This window comes from Mixophyes fleayi, chromosome 2 (genome assembly GCF_038048845.1).
Source record: "Mixophyes fleayi isolate aMixFle1 chromosome 2, aMixFle1.hap1, whole genome shotgun sequence".
Taxonomy (NCBI): Eukaryota; Metazoa; Chordata; class Amphibia; order Anura; family Limnodynastidae; genus Mixophyes; species Mixophyes fleayi.
This window is the reverse complement of record NC_134403.1, coordinates 373003912-373025791: the sequence shown is the minus strand read 5'-3', so window position 1 is coordinate 373025791 and position 21880 is coordinate 373003912. Positions and strand designations below refer to the sequence as shown.

At 43.9% G+C, this 21880-nt stretch overlaps 1 protein-coding gene across 2 annotated transcripts in view; it reads right to left on the bottom strand.

Annotated features, from left to right (window-relative positions):
• Positions 1-274: 274 nt before the first annotated feature.
• Positions 275-21880, bottom strand: part of BOC (BOC cell adhesion associated, oncogene regulated) — a 57882-nt gene continuing 36276 nt past the window's right edge. The window contains exons 4-19 of one of the 2 annotated variants that reach the window (XM_075197433.1): positions 15333-15479; positions 10530-10673; positions 9962-10255; positions 9277-9549; positions 8858-9141; positions 8456-8618; positions 8251-8361; positions 7863-8069; positions 6820-7001; positions 6480-6585; positions 5485-5607; positions 5027-5239; positions 4465-4667; positions 3789-3862; positions 2165-2340; positions 275-1310 (exon numbers count right to left, since the gene is read on the bottom strand). In XM_075197433.1, coding sequence (XP_075053534.1) covers positions 1159-1310; positions 2165-2340; positions 3789-3862; positions 4465-4667; positions 5027-5239; positions 5485-5607; positions 6480-6585; positions 6820-7001; positions 7863-8069; positions 8251-8361; positions 8456-8618; positions 8858-9141; positions 9277-9549; positions 9962-10255; positions 10530-10673; positions 15333-15479 — 2852 coding nt within the window. In that variant the 3' untranslated portion in view covers positions 275-1158. The remainder of the gene's footprint in view (positions 1311-2164; positions 2341-3788; positions 3863-4464; positions 4668-5026; positions 5240-5484; positions 5608-6479; positions 6586-6819; positions 7002-7862; positions 8070-8250; positions 8362-8455; positions 8619-8857; positions 9142-9276; positions 9550-9961; positions 10256-10529; positions 10674-15332; positions 15480-21880) is intronic. The other variant, XM_075197435.1, reaches the window with a different exon arrangement.

Below are 21880 nucleotides of genomic sequence, written 5' to 3'. Positions count from 1 at the left end.
AACATCGAGAACATTTCCATGTTTATTCCCTGAGAATACCATAAGTAATATCTTCATTCAATTCCAGAATACACATACACTACATTCATCCTGTTCATTTAGGATAATTACAGAAAACGACTTCAGGTCCACTTGTATCTATAAAGTGCTTTAACTGCAATAACTTTTTTTAATGTTTTACTGAGCATATTAAAGTGATAGTAAAAGCTACTTATAAATAATATAACATACTTTTAAGAGTAAATTACGCAGGAATTAATGACAAGACACCGGCTAAATCTTTATTTAATTTATTAATTTTCTTTTTCTGTTCTGTTACAAATATACTGAAAGCAGCCAATGTCTCATATTGTATTAAGGCGAATACATAGTGCTTATGTACATTTATCAGCCATGTGTGCACGTGTGAACCTTCTGGTATCGGTCGGTCCCTTGAACCATTGTTCCGGGAGACGGAATGTTCAGAACCGCGCATGCGGTGAGTCTCTGTCCGGCATCATTAGTTTACCAACACTGCAGCTCACGTCTGTCCGGACGGCACATATGGTAGGTTTACCGTACGTTAATAGGTCGCAGGGGGAGTAGGCTCTGTCCGGCAGCGTCTCAATATCTGTCTATTGTAGTTTGGGGTTTGCTGTGGAATATATTGGTATATATATCGGTCCCTCTGTTTATGACCATATGAATCTTTCTTCATAAAGAAAATAAACTATGTACAAGTGCATAAATATATAAATATATCTATAGTATAAAAATAAACTCCATTTATTTCTTATAAAACAGGGTTTGGGTATGCTGCAAGACATAATACTACCGAGCGGGACTCTTCAGCTTTGCATCAACAGACTGATTAGCGGAGGAAAGGTCACCGTATTGTGCTTATCCACTCCAGAAACAGGCCCCGCCCACTTGCGTCACTCAGCGCTGTCTCTTCATTCACCGTATGGCACAACCGCATGGCTAAACGTATATAAGAGCTCATAAAACAGCTCTCGCTCAAGAGGTATCAGCTCAAACCATAACGCTTTGTGTCACGTCCAGGAAATCCGTGATCTACTCTGGAGAAATGCGGGTTTGTTTGGTCGCTGTACGGCGAGACGCAGGAGTATTATGCAGTGAAGCACTGACATCCCATATATTGTCCTCTCATTCAGTCCTTTAGGTAGCAGGTCTCTGGGAGGTGTGCGGACATAGACACGTGTCTTTATCTCTGCTCTGTACTGAGTTGTGGTGGAACGGAGGGTCCCCGAGAGGATTCAAGTCGGCCAATCCCTCCGTCGTCTCTACAGGAGGGAGGGGGCAGGAGGAACCTGCGGGGAAAAGATCCAGTTATAGAAAGGCTGAAACATCAAAGAAACAAGCTTAGACCTTAATGCCCCAAATGTTAAGAAAAGATAAGATGGTGATGGAATTGGAGAAGAATCGGACTATGGAATAAATAAAAACATTGACAGAGCTACCAATAACTTTCAATTTTAATCAATTTTGTAGTTGATCTGTTAAAATCAGCTGGATCATTTAATAAGAAAAAAAATCTTCTTTGCTTGCATATTAATGTACAAAGACCGGAGACATAGATGTAACATGAACCAGATACATAGATGTAACATGAACCAGATACATAGATGTAACATGAACCAGATACATAGATGTAGCATGAACTAGATACATAGATGTAACATGAACCAGATACATAGATGTAACATGAACCAGATACATAGATACAACATGAACCAGATACATAGATGTAACATGAACCAGATACATAGATGTAGCATGAACTAGATACATAGATGTAACATGAACCAGATACATAGATGTAACATGAACCAGATACATAGATGTAACATGAACCAGATACATAGATGTAGCATGAACCAGATACATAGATGTAACATGAACCAGATACATAGATGTAACATGAACCAGATACATAGATGTAACATGAACCAGATACATAGATGTAACATGAAACAGATACATAGATGTAACATGAACCAGATACATAGATGTAACATAAACCAGATACATAGATGTAACATGAACCAGATACATAGATGTAACATGAACCAGATACATAGATGTAACATGAACCAGATACATAGATGTAACATGATACGACATAAACAAAATGACAATATTTCAGAGTGATTTCATGCGGTACCTTGGCATAGAGCATGATGGATGGGTATAGCTAGGACAGGGCTCCCGTCTGATACATGGACAGAAGTGGGGTCTTCAGAATGAGAGATGTCTATGTAGGGATGAGATCTCTCATGGGTTTCATGGTCATACATGTCGCACAGAATGGTCATTTCACTGCTCTGCGGCTCGTAAAACCTGGATTAAAAACAAATTAACAATTACTAAAACTGATATTGGTGAACTAAATAGTCCATTTTATTCATCATTTAACTGAATAGACCCCATTTGTATCTTACAGATCCCCATAGATCACATTGTATCTCACAGATCTCCGTAGATCACATTGTATCTCACAGATCTCCGTAGATCACATTGTATCTCACAGATCTCCGTAGATCACATTGTATCTCACAGATCTCCGTAGATCACATTGTATCTCACAGATCTCCGTAGATCACATTGTATCTCACAGATCTCCGTAGATCACATTGTATCTCACAGATCTCCGTAGATCACATTGTATCTCACAGATCTCCGTAGATCACATTGTATCTCACAGATCTCCGTAGATCACATTGTATCTCACAGATCTCCGTAGATCACATTGTATCTCACAGATCTCCGTAGATCACATTGTATCTCACAGATCTCCGTAGCTCACATTGTATCTCACAGATCTCCGTAGCTCACATTGTATCTCACAGATCTCCGTAGATCACATTGTATCTCACAGATCTCCGTAGATCACATTGTATCTCACAGATCTCCGTAGATCACATTGTATCTCACAGATCTCCGTAGATCACATTGTATCTCACAGATCTCCGTAGATCACATTGTATCTCACAGATCTCCGTAGATCACATTGTATCTCACAGATCTCCGTAGATCACATTGTATCTCACAGATCTCCGTAGATCACATTGTATCTCACAGCTCTCCATAGATCACATTGTATCTCACAGCTCTCCATAGATCACATTGTATCTCACAGCTCTCCATAGATCACATTGTATCTCACAGATCTACGTAGATCACATTGTATCTCACAGATATCCGTAGATCACATTGTATCTCACAGATCTCCGTAGATCACATTGTATCTCACAGATCTCCGTAGATCACATTGTATCTCACAGATCTCCATAGATCACATTGTATCTCACAGATCTCCGTAGATCACATTGTATCTTACAGATCTCCGTAGATCACATTGTATCTTACAGATCTCCGTAGATCACATTGTATCTTACAGATCTCCGCAGATCACGATGTATCTTACAGATCTCCGCAGATCACATTGTATCTCACAGATCTCCGCAGATCACATTGTATCTCACAGATCTCCTTGGATCACATTGTATCTCACAGATCTCCTTGGATCACATTGTATCTCACAGATCTCCGCAGATCACATTGTATCTCACAGATCTCCATAGATCACATTGTATCTCACAGATCTCCATAGATCACATTGTATCTCACAGATCTCCATAGATCACATTGTATCTCACAGATCTCCATAGATCACACTGTATTTTACAGATCTCCATAGATCACATTGTATCTCACAGATCTCCATAGACCTTATTGTACATCACTGACTTCCACTTGGGATCTGGACTGAGATGCAGGAAACTTACTCTGTGGGCTCTTGATGGTCTGTTTGCTCTGGAGACGCCGGATCAGTTCCCGCCAGCAAAGTACTCGCCTCATCCTGTTTTCAAAACACAAGAAGAATTCAGAACAATATTTCTATAAACTACAGAACACTGTAATATAATCCTGCTCACTGCACTTGTGGTAAATCCAGAGCCAGATCTATCTCTGCACAGAGTCTAATAACGTCCTCGTAGGTCCGTCTCTGGTATAGTAGCTGAATGTAACACTGTATATGATGTATTAATCCTGTGCGCTCAAATATTACACATGGGCTGGACATAATGACGGCACCCTGTGCAAATTCCGTAACAAATTGTCCCTTGGCTATAATATTAATATAAATATAAACTCCGGTAAATAATCTTTGTAAAACAATGAGCTCTGATGTCACTGCTTATAATCGGTGAGCTCTGATGTCACTGCTTATAATCGGTGAGCTCTGATGTCATCACCTCAGCATTTATTAGGACAACTTGTGCATTATAAGAGATAATGCACCAACTACTGTCATTTTTTGCGGATATTAGAAGTCATTCAGACTTTTGTAACTGTATTTGCTCAGGGGATTCCTTGGTGGCTTTTAAGATCCAAATAATTTAGAGTGGGGCGTACACTATCCCACATATAGACTAGAGAGGACAGGGCCCCGTCCTTTACCTTGTGCAGGGTCTCCGAGCAGTAATCTCTCGGCTTCTCTCCAGAATACACCAACTTGGCAGACGGGCAGGAGCCGTTCATGACCGAGCCATTAGCACAGGGGATGGTGCTGACAGCGGGAGCTCCTCGCAGAGACACCATCGTGTACTGGCAGGAAGAGTTCAGGATCCCCGAACTGGGGAATGTGATATCTGTCGTTTGTTCTGCAAAAATAATAACAGTGTTAATAGCTGCACAGCCAAAATACCATACAGAGCTCTAAACCGTTCTAGAACATGTGAGTCCTACATAACATTCTAAAACTGGTGCTCTAACAACAACTAGAAAACATTCTAATGCGCTGTAACAACTGACAACATTCTAAAAATGCTGCTCTAACAACTTCACAACATTCTAAAAATGCTGCTCTAACAACTTCACAACATTCTAAAAATGCTGCTCTAACAACTTCACAACATTCTAAAAATGCTGCTCTAACAACCAGACAACATTCTAAATATGGCGCTATAACAACTAGATGGGGAGCACAGACTCCTTGTGGAAGTTAGACATAAACACTCACTCTGCTTGGACAGCGCCCTCCACAGACAGATCGGCGTGAAGGCCACGATGAGAAGGACGATGGAGCCGAGAACCACTCCGACTATCAGGTACGGCAGGTCACTGGATCGGGCCACGGTCGCTGTTCCCAGTGCCCCGCTCCTGCTGGGGGGAGGCGGAGGTGACGGGATGACAGACTGGGGGGGGCGGCCCGGCTGACCAATAAACTTTCGAGCTGCAAGTGAAGCGACGTGACAGAGCATGAGAACCGATATCCATTAAAACACCAGGTCGATTTATTTCATCAAAACAAACTTCAACACTTATAGTTTAAAAGTCAATCTAGTGACATCACTGAGGCATGAGGCACCTCATGCCTCAGTGACATCTCTAGCTCCCAGTGATTGTACTGTATCCCGGGTCAGGATCACCAGAGTACGGTTATTACAGCGAGCCTATGGCGCGTGCGGGTGATCTCACCTTTAGTCTCACAGATCATCACGTTGCTGAACTCGCTCTCTCCACCCTCATTAAAACACTGCATCTTAATATCATAGGAGGTCTCCGGCTGCAGGTGGCTGATTGAATGCCAGTAACAATCTCCTGGAAGACACAACGACATCTCAGATATCCAGAACCTCTAAGACACAACATTCTGCTAATGACATCATCTGACTTTTGTGTTTAAAGTAAAATTATCAACTAAAGTGCGTGAAAACACAGACATAAGTAACTCCTCTTCATACATGTACTTATTAATATATTATTTATTAACGGACGTAAGGGGAGATTCAGTTTGCAGGCAATGAGGCGCACGGACATCAACGCGATGTCCGACTGCGCACATTGCCTCTCAGACATAACATCGGCGTGAGGTGTCTCCGCAGACCGTCCGGAGGCGCCTCGCACCAAACTGAACCTCCCCCATATTGTTCTTCAGCTGAGAGAAAATTAAATATTATCCATAGGCTCTAATGGAGTAGTGCCCCCTAGTGGGCATTATTATTATTACTATTATTAAAAAATATTTTTTCTAGGTTAAACAAGACTGGTGCAGAAGAAAAAGATTCTGTATCCCATAGCAACCTATTTCTAACTCTTCTTTCTAGTACATATTAAAGAATATTAAAGCGCGTACTTATACCCAGATTCAAATGGAAACGTATCTTGAGAACCGTAGATATTAATACATTTGAATGAACGCTGCCTCGGGGGTGTAACTAGTTACTAGTAAATTGACAGGTGGAATTTTCGTGAATATTGGTTTCACTACCACAATGGCTGTCTCCGTATCAATGCACATTGATAATAATATTCCCCATGCCCTATCCAGCAGAACGTGACCATTTGTTTATGATTTTTTTTTTGCATGAATATATATTGACACTTTATATACTTTATAAGTACAACAGGCTCCGGTATAATCATTGTAAGGTGAGGAGCACACTGAGGACAGCAGAGAGGTCATCGCTCACCTTCCACCACGTCCCTCTTGTAGTCGCTGTCATTGTCACTGTCTGTGGGCCGGTAGTAAATGTTGAAGCCGTGGATGGGAGTGTTGTTGTTGCTGGCGGGGACGTACTATGGAGGAGAGATATTCAGTATGAGAACAACGTTCACCATCACGTCCTGGGACCAGTAACCGCTGGATGACATCCCCCCACCCTCCAGCATACACAGGCCCACTGACCCTCACCATCACGTCCTGGGACCAGTAACCGCTGGATGACATCCCCCCACCCTCCAGCATACACAGGCCCACTGACCCTCACCATATATCCAGCCCTTCCCAACGACTACTGAGCAGGATCTTACCATCCACTTCAGCATTATGGTGGTCTCGTTGACGGCCTCAGTGAAGGTTATGTAGGGTCCTGTAACTGGACGCTCATAATTGCGATTACTGTATCCAGACACCATGTACGGCCGGGAGGCTGCGCTGGGCTGACTCTCCCCGAGGATGTTCAGGGCTCTCACACGGAACTTGTAGGAGGTTCCTAGAGAGGACACGTTAGCTGTATGTTAGTATAACAATGTATTCTACAGTCTTTGTTAGATAATGGATCTCTTAATAAGACGTAGTGCATGGAAATTATTTATCTGCTAAAATTGTTGTTAAACAGAAAACTAGTAAAACAAAAAATCTCAGGAACAAAATTATTATTGTAAAAAGAAAAAAAAACTTTACTGACAGTCAGATAAAATGTTCTTACAAAACAAGATACTAATAAAAACAAGTAATATACATATAAGGGACTGTTAAAACAATTTGTGATGGGTATTTGGAAGGTGCCGATGTTGGCAGATGACCCAGCGGTGGGGACAGATCTGTGCGCAAACTAAATGGATTTTCCAGGCCAACAGGAGATTTTTAAACAACCAATTAAATGTTAGATACCCCCTAATAAAGAGTATATCTAACATCGTAAGGCAGACAGGCAGAGACTTGGATCTAATGGCGATAATAAAAACATCAACAAAAGCAGACGCACACTTTAAGGGATCCCTATAGAGAAAACAAACACGTTCTGGTAACTCTTCTGGCTTTGGAAAGTGTGAGACAGAGGAAGCAGACAGGACGGTAACTCGCACCCCCTCGTTACATCTGGAGCTGCCTGGAATCCTACATCTGGGAAACACTGGCGGCCGTCAGGCAGGATCAACACTCTGCGTTATACTGTGAACTTACACAGCTCATATCGGTGCCATAAGAGGGCGACAGGGAGGTCACAAGAAAGTACGATATCTGTTGTCTACATCACAGAAGAAACGACTATGAGTCACTTAGAGCATTGACGATGAAGCCCCTCGTACCAGCGGTTACTTTTACCCATGTCTGTCCGCTAACGTGTCCTTACCTTTCTCAAGCTCCGATATCTCCACGGACAGGCGGGAGGGTGGGATGTCTCTGGTGGCCAGGATCCAGTCTCCCGGCTGCTTCAGCTTCTTGTACTCCACGTAGAAAGACTGGATAGGGAATCCACCGTTGCCCCTAGGGATCCACGTCACGTACACCGATGTCTCGGATGCCATCGAGATCGTGGGACGGTCAGGAGCCTCCGGAGCTGTAAACAGACATTTTTATTTTACCTATAGCTCTTTTACTTGTTGTCATTTTTGGATTTATTTCATTAGGGGTAAGGCTGCAAATTTTAGGGGAATTGTATGTCGCTCCAAAGTGTAACTTCACACAGTTATGTCTGAGTCCCTATATCTCCAACACACGGAAAACACAGCGACACTTACGAGAGAGACGGTTGTTGTCGGACTGGTTGCTGCTCTGGGTGCTGGTCCCTGGATCGTCCTTCTGAATCTGGATCTCCTTGCTGGCTCGGATCTCTGGTTTTGGACGACGTCCTACAAGGTGAAACAAGCAGATGAGTTAACCTAAGTCTACAGCCAACCTGGAGGCACAGCAATGTGAGAGGACAAATAGGTTAGTGGTCTTCACCTGTCCGGAAGGTCATCATGGCTGTCTGCCCTTCCCCAGCACAGTTGTAAGCTGCCATCTCCACTTCGTATAAGCTCCCGGGGTCCAACTTGGTGAGAGTCAGCCGCTGCTGTGATCCCAAAACACGCGACACCATCCAATCATCCGAGGCGTTTACAACCTGCTGCACGATGGAAGAGAAAGTCAATGGATGTGTTGGAGGAGGAAGCAGTATTCCCAGATGTGAGAGTACCGCTGTTAGGAAGATCTACTGTATATTGGTAGATGTTCCAGAAACCTCTATAACACAGATTCCATTCCCCTATACTATCAACAAGGAACCTTCATCAGAAGGATAAACCGTTCAGCAGATAAATGGGGACCAGTCATTGTGTCAAGCGATCAGTGTGAGATCTGTATTACCTTGCGGTGTTTTACTGTATAATACAGTATAGCGGCACCACCATTATGTTTGGGCCTCCACACCAGTTCATAGTAATCGGTCTTGGATGTTCGAGGAAAGCTGAGGATGGTGGGAGCCTCCGGCTGAAGGACATTGGTCTTGTCGGATGGGCACGGGGTCGGTAACCCTGGGGTCGGAGGTCTTGGTTTCAACTGAGCCTTTAGGAGCAACTGTTTGTCATCAGGGATGGGAGCCGCTGTCGGAGCGAGAACATCTCCATCCATTGCTGGGTCTAGGAAGGTTCCTGGAACAGTTAATGGCAAAACATTGAATATACGAGAGGTGACAGTGAGTAATGTGATATGAATAATACACAGAGGATTGATTGAGGTTCTAATTTTAATAACTCAGGGCGCAGTGTTGTCCACACGTTCCTCACCTGTACTAGTGGTCATTAGGAAAGTCAACGCTTGGGCACTTCCCACTTCGTTCTCAGCCATGCACTGGTAAATGCCGTTATCCTCGGGCCCCACACTGCTCACTCGTAGAACCTTTCTGGAGATCCGATGTCTCGTGCTGGGGAGAAGAGGAACTGCATTCCTCAGCCAAACCACTGAGGGTTGGGGGTTACCCTTCACTTCACAGGTAAACTTTGCCGTTTGACCCCAGGAGACGATCTGTTGGGATGAGTCTATGCTGACTTCCGGTGGTTCTGAGATACAAAATAAAATGATCCATCACATCTTGTAGAGTAACCGGTTATGTGTAATAGTGTTAGTTGTCCAAAACGTGGTTGGAGGTAAAAGAAAGAGACGTCACTTAATAACTTCAGATGTTCAGGGAAAAACTAGAGTTCTGAGTAAGATATTGGGGGGAAAAAATGTTCAGCAGATCCCTGCTGAGCCTAACAAAGTAATAATCTGCCAATTATATGGTCAAAGACTAAAAGGAACATTCTGCAAATGGGAACGTTTAGATCTTATACTAGGGGGTGTTGGAGAAATGGTGATATTACACTGTAGAGTATTGAAGTTAGTTTGTAGGAAAGGTATTGAGGACAACAAGTTATGAAGCCACCAAGACACATAGTTCCCCTGGAAGCTACAGTATATGGAGTAACTCACCAAAAACCTGTACGTTGTAGAAGATAAAAGCCAAGCCCCCGTCTCCCATTCCGTTGCTAGCCGTGCAGGTGTACGTCCCAGAATCCTCCTCGCTCGTGGCCTCTATCAGGAGGTTACTGAGCAAGAAGCGCGTCTTATTGTGTCCACTGACATCGGAGCCATCCTTGGCCCAAGTGATCTTTGGTGGCGGCATGCCACTGGCCACACACTCCAGGATGAGGCTCTGGCCTTTGGTGACGATGATGGTCTGAGCCACGGGTGGATAGATGATGCGAGCGGCCTCCGCTGTGGAACCTGCCGGGTTCAAACAGAGCATTGATAGGAGGCAACAATGAGAAAGAAACACCAAAGGTTCATAGATCAATTACAAATATAAACACAAACAGACATTGGGTAATACGACGAGCATTGCAATGTTCACGTTGTCACTTCGTGAGAATATGATATAATGATGCTAATTATTTCATCCCTGTAGAGAAGAAGTCGAGACCAGAATATCCCTCATCTCATAAAGAAGACAGGTCCTCCAGTCGACCACTGCGTTTTTCAGGAAATGGGAGCTACTTACGTCGCACACGAAGACGGTCACTAGAAGACGATGTCTTCACTTCCTGGGTCACGGGGTTATACGCTGCACACTTGTATGTCCCCTCATCTTCCTGCGTAGCGTTGACGATCTGCAGGTTTCCGGAGGGCATGATCAGGTAATTATCTGTGTGGACACAAGGGAAGAACACGCCAATAACACGCCATTAATATAGTAGAAGAGTCTTTTACATCTCTAGACGGCATTACGACCATCCCCATCCAACTCTGACACCATACCCATCATTCTGATGTCACGTACACCCGGAAGCAAGGACTGGCATTGGCAGGGAATGCTCTGTTGACCAGCCTAGTCTAGTGTCTGGCTCTTTAGAGTATAAACGTGCACGATCACTTAGGAGACGGGGGAATATCTGGGATTTGAAATTAAGTGTGTGTGTGTGTGTGTGTGTGTGTGTGTGTACGATTGTGTAACAGGGGTGTGTCTATAACATTTGCTATTCTTACATGCATTGCCAATAAAAATATGAGAGAGGCTCTGCATTCTGGAGATTTATGACTCAGACTTAAGAGGAGTATTAGTAACATTGGGGTGTGCTGCAGTGGATGAGGGTGAGGTGATATCTGGCATCAAACTTGAGGAAGCAATGAATTTATTGCCCAGCACCTAACACTTGTACATGGATATACCATCTGTATACAGAAATTAAAACACATATATATCTCTTCCTTGATAATAAGCTGAATCTTTCAATACATGTACGACTACCTCTGAAATCACTAAGCTCTGGACACAGATTGGGCAGTTATATTGGAGAGCGGATAAGGGATCTAGTGTAATTGCTGGAGCTCTGTGTATAATACATTTAGCACACAGTGGGTGAATACAGCATATAGGAATTATTCTCCTGTGCAATATATGAACAAAAGAATCAGCCCTAATATTAAGCAGCTAGACTACTGAAGGGTTTAGTTTATGTTGTTACTCTTTTAATACACATTGGGCATGAGTCATTAAGGAGAGCAAAGCATAGAAAAGGAGTAACTTTGGGCAAAACCATGTTGCATTGTGCATTGGAGGGGGAGGTAAATTTAAAATGTGGGGACAGATTTATAGTTGGGGTAGAACATGTCCTAGATCAACGTTAAATTTCAGTGTAAAAATAAAGCTAGCAAGTATTTGTATGTTAGATGAAAAAACAGCCAGTATTTAACTTATCTGCAAAATAATAAATTAATTTGCACCCCTTGTATTGTAACATGGTTTGTCCCAGAGAACATTTACTCCTTTTTTTGCCTTACTTTCCTTAATGACTCAGGCCCATTAGGTTTACATTTACATACACTGTTTTTAACCAATATTTCACCTTTGTGTCTGAAAATAAATTAATTTTAATAAAGTAATGACTAAAATGAAGTTTTCACAAAAGTAATATGTGCTGGTGGGGACTGGATGCCTCTCTTGTTTCTCTTTTCTTTCCTTTTGATGATTTAGATACTAAGGCGAGAGTGCACCCTGTCTGTATGAATTAATAGAATTATCTCATGATTAGCAGATACTAGTCCTCTCCTGTGTGCGACCACACGTTTGATGCTTTGGTCCGTACCGATAGATTCAGCGCAGTGATACATAACCACTATTACTTACAGTCTATGGCGCTAGCAGATACTAAATATAGTTAGTTTTAGTCATGTCCTAGTTAGTGTTCTGTATTCTTCTGTGACCTGGAGAAGATCCCTGGACGAGGCTTACTAGAGAGTGTCAAGACAGCCTGGATCACTGACACCCGGCAATACATGATCGGTGGAATCTAATATTTATTCTATATGGTGATTTAGATCTCCAGGCTGTCTAAAGGTGACTTTTAATTGAATGATTTGCACACACACAAGACCATGTAAACTTGATTAATTTATTTTTTTTGAGCATACGTGGAAAGGAGATCACTTCATTAGGATCGTGAATCATGTGATCTGCACGATAATCAGTGTGTACTCAGTTTTAGGCTCAGTCCTACCCCGCTCCCTTCTCGCCTTGTACAATCTTTCTCTTCCGCTGGCGTCAGTACAAACTGACAGCAGATAAACCAGGATTATCATCACATTTTTATTTGACACCAGTTTTTTAACAAGACCTGACAACTAGAGACAGCGCTAATGACTGAGTGCCAAACGCTTCTTCCCTAATCCCGTCACAGACTCTCTGACACCTTAACCACTTCCTCCCTCTTTACATCTCTGCCGGGGTGACGGATTCTGTGCCGGCCGTGGGCACCCCGGGACTACTTGTTTATTTCACCCAAACCACAGACCACAGTGCAAACTGCATGACGGGAAGCTTATAAATGAAAGAAATATCAGTTTTAGGGGCAGACCTCACTTTCTGCAACAACCTTTATTATCCCATATCTAGGAAAACATTTATATAGTGCCAGCATATTCCGCAGCGTTGTACAAACTAATAAAAGAAGACAGGGCATTACCAAACAGATAGAGAGACAAGACGGCTCTGCTCGCAAGCGTACAATCTGTGTATCTATCAGTAACCTTCCTCTTACACAGAGCCCTCGGCTAAGGGTACAGGGAATATACTATACACTTGTAACAATAGGGGAGCGGTACTTTAATAGTATTTAGCAGTGTAAAATGTATTTTACATAATGTCCCAGCTATGTGATAATTGGTTGTTACCTCGCCCCTGGCAGTGGAGGGGTTAAGGGGTGAGTGAGGGCAGATCTGGAGGTTTAGATTCTGTCAGGTGCAGAACAAGCTGTGAGAAATGGGCTGAACGCCCCCCAGGCATCTCTCTGCTCATACACCCGGGAGACAAACCACCCGCTCTCCAGTCTCCGATCAGTGTCAGCCTCGCAGGCCCTGGGCAGCTCCGGGCATGTCCCTGGTGGATGAGGTGTGTTTGTGCTCACAGCCTGGGATGAGCCAAACTGTCAGGAGGCAGAGAGCCAGGATGGCAGAAGCGCTGAGTAATCCTCATTACCCCACGAGATTTACACGCTTCACGGGATGTGACGGATGGATGAAGAGAAAGGTGTGATATCAATGGAAATATAACGGTCACCTGCACTCAGTGGAGGCAGCCATTTTGTGAGCCGAACCAATATTCAGGAAAATGCAGCCTATCCATTCACTAGGAACCAGTGACATCACTGAGAGTGCAGCCTATCCAGTCACTAGGAACCAGTGACATCACTGAGAGTGCAGCCTATCCAGTCACTAGGAACCAGTGACATCACTGAGAGTGCAGCCTATCCAGTCACTAGGAACCAGTGACATCACTGAGAGTGCAGCCTATCCAGTCACTAGGAACCAGTGACATCACTGAGAATGCAGCCTATCCATTCACTAGAAGCCAGTGACATCACTGAGAGTGCAGCCTATCCAGTCACTAGGAGCCAGTGACATCACTGAGAGTGCAGCCTATCCATTCACTAGGAACCAGTGACATCACTGAGAGTGCAGCCTATCCAGTCACTAGGAACCAGTGACATCACTGAGAGTGCAGCCTATCCAGTCACTAGGAACCAGTGACATCACTGAGAATGCAGCCTATCCATTCACTAGAAGCCAGTGACATCACTGAGAGTGCAGCCTATCCAGTCACTAGGAGCCAGTGACATCACTGAGAGTGCAGCCTATCCATTCACTAGGAACCAGTGACATCACTGAGAGTGCAGCCTATCCATTCACTAGGAACCAGTGACATCACTGAGAGTGCAGCCTATCCATTCACTAGGAACCAGTGACATCACTAAGAGTGCAGCCTATCTCTTCACTAGGAACCAGTGACATCACTGAGAGTGCAGCCTATCCAGTCACTAGGAACCAGTGACATCACTGAGAGTGCAGCCTATCCAGTCACTAGGAACCAGTGACATCACTGAGAATGCAGCCTATCCATTCACTAGGAACCAGTGACATCACTGAGAATGCAGCCTATCCAGTCACTAGGAACCAGTGACATCACTGAGAATGCAGTCTATCCATTCACTAGGAACCAGTGACATCACTGAGAATGCAGCCTATCCATTAACTAGGAACCAGTGACATCACAGAATGCAGCCTATTCGGTCACTAGGAACCAGTGACATCACTGAGAATGCAGCCTATCCAGTCACTGGAAACTAGTGACATTACTGAGGCATATGCAGTGCCGGATTAAGGGAATGGAGGCCCCTGGGCTAAGGGGGCCTCCATTCCTGCGTGAGGGCCCCCCCCCCGTGATCCGAGTTGCCCCTCCCCCCCGTTATCTGAGCTGCGATCTCCTCAGTAAGGAGACTACAGCGCGCCGGGGAAGGACCGCAGTGAAAGTGCTCAGCAGCACTGATCGGGCTGGGGGCGCCCCCGACCGATCAATACTGCTGCTGAGCACTTTCAAGGGCCCCCTGGATGCCATAGGCCCCTGGGCTGTAGCCCAGTTAGCCCTATGGTTAATCCGGCCCTGGGCATATGGTATAGTGTACATACTATACTATTAATTATACAAAGTCACTTTCCAAGAAATTGCTACATAAATTGCAAAATAAATACTTCCTTAGATGAAGCCCATTGGTAGGGAAAGGTCCCACCAGCTAACCCATTAAGGTATTTTGCCTGATTCAGCAATTTTGTTGGATGTATTTTTATATAGCTTTGCTTCTTAGCAGGCATTAAAGTGAGTAGTCAATGAACTGCCCCGTTAGCTCATTACACCCCCATACTCCTGATCTCAGAGTGCTGCCCCCTTGTGGAGAATATAATAATACATCTCCTCATCTCTATCTCATATAATGATAATACCACAGAACGAGCGGCCCAGTGTCCTCCTCACCTCTGGACGTCTCCAGCCATTCCTGTTTGACGCTGTAACGCACTTGAGCTTTGGGGTGACTCTCGGGCAGGTTGCACGCGATGACGGCTGTGTTTCCCTCGTCCACTTCAATCACGTGCTGGGTGTCAAACTTAAAGTCCTGCAAATCTGTGGGAAAAACAAAGAGTATAACTACTTATCACACTGGCAGCGTATATAACGACTTGTTCTACAAAGCAGCGGTTCAGTGTTAGTCGCCTGCGTTCTTTAACGCATCAATCGCCTCCACGCAGGGAGGCCGACATTTTGTGGGCTGAAAATGAAGCTAGGGACTAGTGTCATCACCGAATGATGAGGTCTTGTGTGCCTCACGTCTCAGTGATGACACTAATGAACCGATAGGCCGAAGATTCGTCCAACGCACAAAATGGCTGCCTCCGCTGAGAGTAGGTGTAAGCGATGGATACACTTTAAAATACCCAGATGACAGAAATAACATTGAAACTTTAAAGTGATAACATGTCAGAGGACGAACAAGTAACTAATACATTTATTCAGAGTCTTCGGCAATACGTTTGGCCGAGAAGTGGTTAATTTTTGCAGGGAGGGGTGAGGAAGGCCGCCCCCCTTCTCCCTGTACTCTAGAATGGAAAAATCAGGCTAAGAGGGATCTGGTTTCTTGACGTGACACCTGGCCCGGCCTGCATGCTGGTACATTTGAGAAACCCATTAGGAACTGTTTTTTTAAGCAAGCTCCCAGTACACATTCCACCTATCAGCCAGCTCCCATCAATCAAAGGCTTGTTCTCCGCCACCCTTGTGCAGGCCCCGATCCCTGCCATCTCAGACACTCATTCTTTCTGTCATTACTGGCTGGAGACCCCGTTTTCACAGTCTCCCCTTCCAGTCATAGCCCTCCCTGAATTGGCAATTGCTTTTTTCTTTTTTTTTTCTCCTGGATGGAAAGCCGGCAGAACCCCAGGGCCAGGAGAGAGATCAGCCAGTAAGTAATTCCTGGCAGTCGTACGGGGCTCACATCCCCGCTGGAATCTCAATTCTAGACACACATTGCTCCATGACCTGGGAGAAGTAAAACGCGTTTCTGCTTTTAATTAAATACAAAAAAAAAAAATCAAAAGCTCTCTCTGTTAAGGGGAGAAGTTGAACAGATGGTTTAGATGTGGACCCCGTCGTAAATCACTTTACATTATTTATGACTTTCACGTTAGCTGTAAGCACTTTTACATGGACTCCTATCTTACCGACGTGCCATCGTTAGGACAATGTGTCCAGGGCGAAGTCGTAGAAGGGCGATCCCGAGGGATCCCTCCCAAGGAAGCCGCAAATAAAAACATACCGATCATACTGCGAACGGAATGTGAAAGGCCGCTGTGTATACTACATCACAACAGTGTAAAATGTAACAAACATAAAACATCTTCCAATAAACAGAAAACAGCAATAAACAGAACATCGCACATACTAAAATATTTATACGAACGTTACATAAGGACGGAACTTTATCTGACTCCAGGAACAACCGCCAGGTGATTGCACAGCATCCTATGACACCCCAAGACACACCATGCGGGTTCAACGGACCTATCTCAGGCACCCCAACATCTGACTCTCTCCAGCTACGGCTTGATACTTTTATTAGTGTGAAAGGGCAAGAAATGCAAACATGTGAATGGACCCTAAACGGCCCGAATCCGGACTTCTGAGCACCCACCCAAACTGCGACACCTCAGGAGATGGATCAAGGAACAGGGGGGGGGGGTGGTACCTTCAATTCTTAAAGTAAACTGGCTGCAATATTCAAGGTCACACCACCAAACAAAAAGGAGCTAGACTCTGGTTCTTCATTTTGTCAATCAACATTGTGAACAGGTCAACGGGCTATATTTGCTAGGCCTTATGTCACTAAGAACCAAGGACGAAGATGAGTCTTCTTTCTGCGATCCGACCCAAGAGCAGAAGATTTTCTTAAGAAGATAAGCGCATTTCTGTCTCCGGTGGAGGTTCGCGGCCATGTTGGGCCGTGGCAGAGCGCCAATGAACATCTTGAACTAGAAGAGGACTCCGAGCTGAGGACTAACCCAAGGAATAAACCACTCCTGAAACGTCGACAATATGAGAAACATGAGCTCTGTGAGGATTACAGAACCTTCTCATCGCCGCGGACTGAACAACGCGTCAGGCGGTTTTCTTTCCGAAAAGCCTCCTCTCCCCCAATGGTTAGAACTTAGAAAATGGCTGGGAAGTTTTTGCTGCTTGAAGCCTCTTTTCTGTGGTCATTAAACAAAGTTCTGCTGTGGACTTGTCTACTTCACGCGCTGTGATGTGGTGTTATTCCTGGAGAGAGGAAAAGCCACGGATCACCCGAAACTCATCAGGTCACAACACAAGAAGAGGACTAGAAGCAGGAATTAAGGGGTAGATGTACTAAAGCTTCTGAAAAGGAAAACTAGAGGTGTTGCCCATAGCAACCAGATTCTAGCTATCGTTTTCTAGAATGCACTAGATAAATGATTGCTAGAATCTAATTGGTTGCTATGGGCAACACCCCCAGTTTTTCATTTCAGAAGATTTAGTAAATCTACTAACGCCAAGTTTATTAACAGTTGCAAGAAAAGGCTGCGCACTCGCTGCAGTAACGCAGAGTAATAGGAAGAGTCCTCCCTCTTGGTAACTGTGACCCCGAGATTAGAGTGCAAGCTCTGCAGAACAGAGATTCACTTAGGATTAATATGACAATCAGATGACAGTAAAATATGATTTATTTATTTTTTAAAAAAAGTGGAAAAATTACTTTTACAAACATCTTTTTAAAATCTCTAGGCTTGGAAATGACAAAAAAAGACAATTTAAACCAGGTTTATGTGGGAAAGTGAAAGGCAATTGTCCACCTCTATATAACTGCACCTTTAATCATCACACAGGGGTTTAAGAGCTTTCTCCTGCTGACTTTTCAATCAGGCAAATAAAAAACAAAAAAATTATAGTTCCAAGTTCTCATTTTTCTCTCCCAACAGCGGGAGGAAAACAAACCCAGATGAATCTCTTAACAGATGAAAAGGAATTTAGGGGAAAGAAAAAACTGCAAAGAAAAAGTTTATTCCAGGCTATTTGGCTCTTCTCTGTGTCTCTTCCCAGCGCGGCAGCGTCTGCTGCTAATGAAACCTCAATCACACGTTTCAGACACAGAACTGAGCACCTCTTTGTGCAGCCAGGAGCCCGGGAAACGCCGATTTATTGCAGGTGACAAGTTTTCAACAACTCTTTTCTTAAACCCTTGAGTAACTTCGCCAACCTGCAGCTCTCCTGTTGTGGAACTACAAGTTCCAGCACACCCCTACAGCCTCTGACTGTCAGATAATGCTGGGACTTGTAGTCACACAGCGGTTGGAGAGCCACGGGTTGCCTTAAGCTTTGTTTAGCCCAATTCGTGACTAGTAATAATTATTTGCAACTTTCCCTGCTCATAATTACTGTTTTCTATTAAAACAAAAGGTCATGCATTATTTACCAGGTTACAGTCTAGTGATTTCCAGATGTGGTGAGGAACCGAGGTAAAGGCCACTAAACCGTATACAGCGGCGACTTCCTACTAAAATAATGCTGATAGAGGGGGCGAGAGACAGTACAGTGCATTAGATGCCTAAATATGCATCATCCTTGTCGCTAAATCATAAGATATGCGCAACCTTGAATCTAGCGCATAGGGGCATCTAGGGCAAATCATCATCAACAACTGGAAAGCTTCACTAGTGTAGAAGCAGAATTTATACTTGGTAAAGAACATATTTCAAATATACTTGTAACGTTCCTGATCCGCGTGCCCAAGCACAGGGGGCAGAAAGTGTCAGGTATACGCGGCTCCAAATACCCGCATAAGTTGCGCGCATACACAACGCGCTACATGTCACTTAGAGCACATACACTTGAATCGACTCTAGATCACCCCGATCTATAAATCCGTCAGTGGGTGTGAGATAACAGTGTACTCCGTATCGGAGCGTGTCAGCGTTATACCGATAAATGAAAACAACACAGCTCATTAACGAATAGCAAATCTGCATAAACCCGTGACAAGCAAGTCAGGCAGCGTTTGGCTTTATCGCTTATGTTGCACTAGATCGGTGAAAACTCACGTCTGGTGGCTATAGATTAAAGCACATTTATACCCCCTCTGTGCTCGGTAATATGAGAGGGATGAAAGAGGAATAGGGCTCTTCAGAAGAATGAATTATTCTCTGACCATTTTTGGGCAAATACCATTTCTAACTAGAGTATACCCTCCACAATTTTGTTTTTCGGGGGTGAAATGCAACCTTTCCGCTAGTTGATGATCAGCGTTCACGAAGCGTCTGTGGCGTTACTGTGACTGTCCATCTTTCATACAGCTCTATAGATGCTAAAACGGTTCAAATTCAAGATTTTACCATTAATATTAATTTATTCCACAAAGAACACAGGACTGACAGCTGCACCAAGGAATTGTGCGTAGAGACAACGTAAATTAACGCCAATAAACGGACGCTGGTTCTACACGGAGTGATTAAACTTTGCACCACTTGCAGTCTGCCACTCTCTCTTTTTCAAAAGATTCCAAAGCAGTGATCTGCTGACCCCCCCTATATATTAAACCCCCCCCCCCCCAGTCTTATTATACGGGGTTTCCCCAGCCAGGAAGAACAAAATAGCGCGATTTATAAACGGGCAAGACAAATCGCTGCAAACGGACAGAGCCGAGACCCTTTGGAGAATAACAGGGTGGTGACGGGAAATGATTTTAATGAGGATAATTAAAATTAACCCGTTTTGCTCATTACGCAGATCCGTCTCAGTCTACAAAAATGTTTGGTTTTTAGCTGCAATAAAAGCCCAGTGTTCCTAATGACAATCCATCTTTACCACATACCTCCTGATTAAAGCAATTAACCCCCCCCCCCCCAACGGCCTGGATAATCCCCCTATCTCTGAGGGCCCAGAACACACTCTGCTGCTTTGTAGCGAGGAGATATTTTGAATGAACATAGATGTGAGGGTCATTCAAAGGAAAATACGAAGGGGGAAGCGGGAAAGATATGAAATGTTAGCAAGAACAGGCTAAATGCAGACAACATCTACAAATTAGTTGGAATTATGTTTAATATCAAAGAAATTTCTGCACCTGCGCCAAAATACGGGAACAGAGAGAGAGAAAAAAAAATCTTGTTTAAAAATGTTGATTAATCCTTTAAGGCAGGGCGTATCCGACAGTACAGCCAGGGAGAACCTAACCCTTTGTGTTTCAATTCAATAAACAATATATCATTAAGTGCATTCTATAAAAAAAAGGTTTTGGGTTAGAAAAGCCCAAGGGAAGTTTCACAGCAGAATAATGATTTCAAATGGACTCCAAAAGGCCTTGTAATTTTTGGGGGGGGGACATACAAGTTCAGTCACTCAATCATATGTGAATTATAAAGTCGTTTGGAAATAGAAAAGAGAAAATGAGGATATTTTTGTTACATCTGCATTGTTTTGTTTCCCTAGGTTGGAAAGAACATTTGCATTAATTTATGGGGATTATTGGGTGGAGTATTTGGGTTTTTACAACAGTGCACAGGAAATGAAAAGATTTCTGTCTCTAGGAAGAGTTTTTAAGTTAATCTGCAGATTTTGGCTTCGTCCACTCATCCCAATCCTCTCTGTCTACTGATAGCACAGAGATAAATCTGAAATATGAGGCAAAACTATCTCAGTGTTCCTGAATTACATACATTTATTGCATTAAACCGCTGAGAGACTTGCTGGAGGCCAGGATCCGAAGCCTGGTGTCTGATCTTTCCCACCGGGGGACAAAACCTCCCATCCCATTTTCTCTACCTTCATCAGGCGCCAAAATAATAGCAGTTAGAAACACCCGGACAGAATAAATATGTCAGCACTGGGTCACGTATGTGTAGATGGACCCAATGCTGGCTGGCAAAGAGGCAAGACTCCTCTTACCGCAGCCAGCTAGTATAACCAGGAAGCAGCCTAGGTGGCTAAAGAGAGTGGTTCAGGAATTTAATAAGCTTGCCCAAAGCGGTGAGATTTTTAAATGGCTTTGTGTGTTAGCAAAAGTATATTATATTGGATTCAGCAAAGTACAGACATCAATGTAGGTGTAGGGACTCACGAAGCCAGACATGGAGCAGCCACAGAAGAACGTTTGACAAGGAATATTAGTCTAGACGCTGGGTTGAAAATGGATTGTAGGGGTGAAAATCTGGTTAGGAGAAGACCAGTAAGAAGGTAATTGCAATAGTCATGCTGGAGATTAATAGCGCCTCAATTAAAGTTTTTACAGTGTTTTGTGTCAGATATATGTGTATTCTGGAGATACTTCTTAGAGACATGTAACAGAATTTAGAGGCAGATTAGCTGTGGGAAACAATGGACAGTTCTCAGTGAAGGATGACATCTAGGCAGCCAGCAGCAGGAGTAGGGTTCAATAGATGGCGAGAGGTCCGGAATGATATATTTGGGTGTCATCCATGTAGAGGTGATACTGAAACCGAAAGGAACTTATTTGTCTT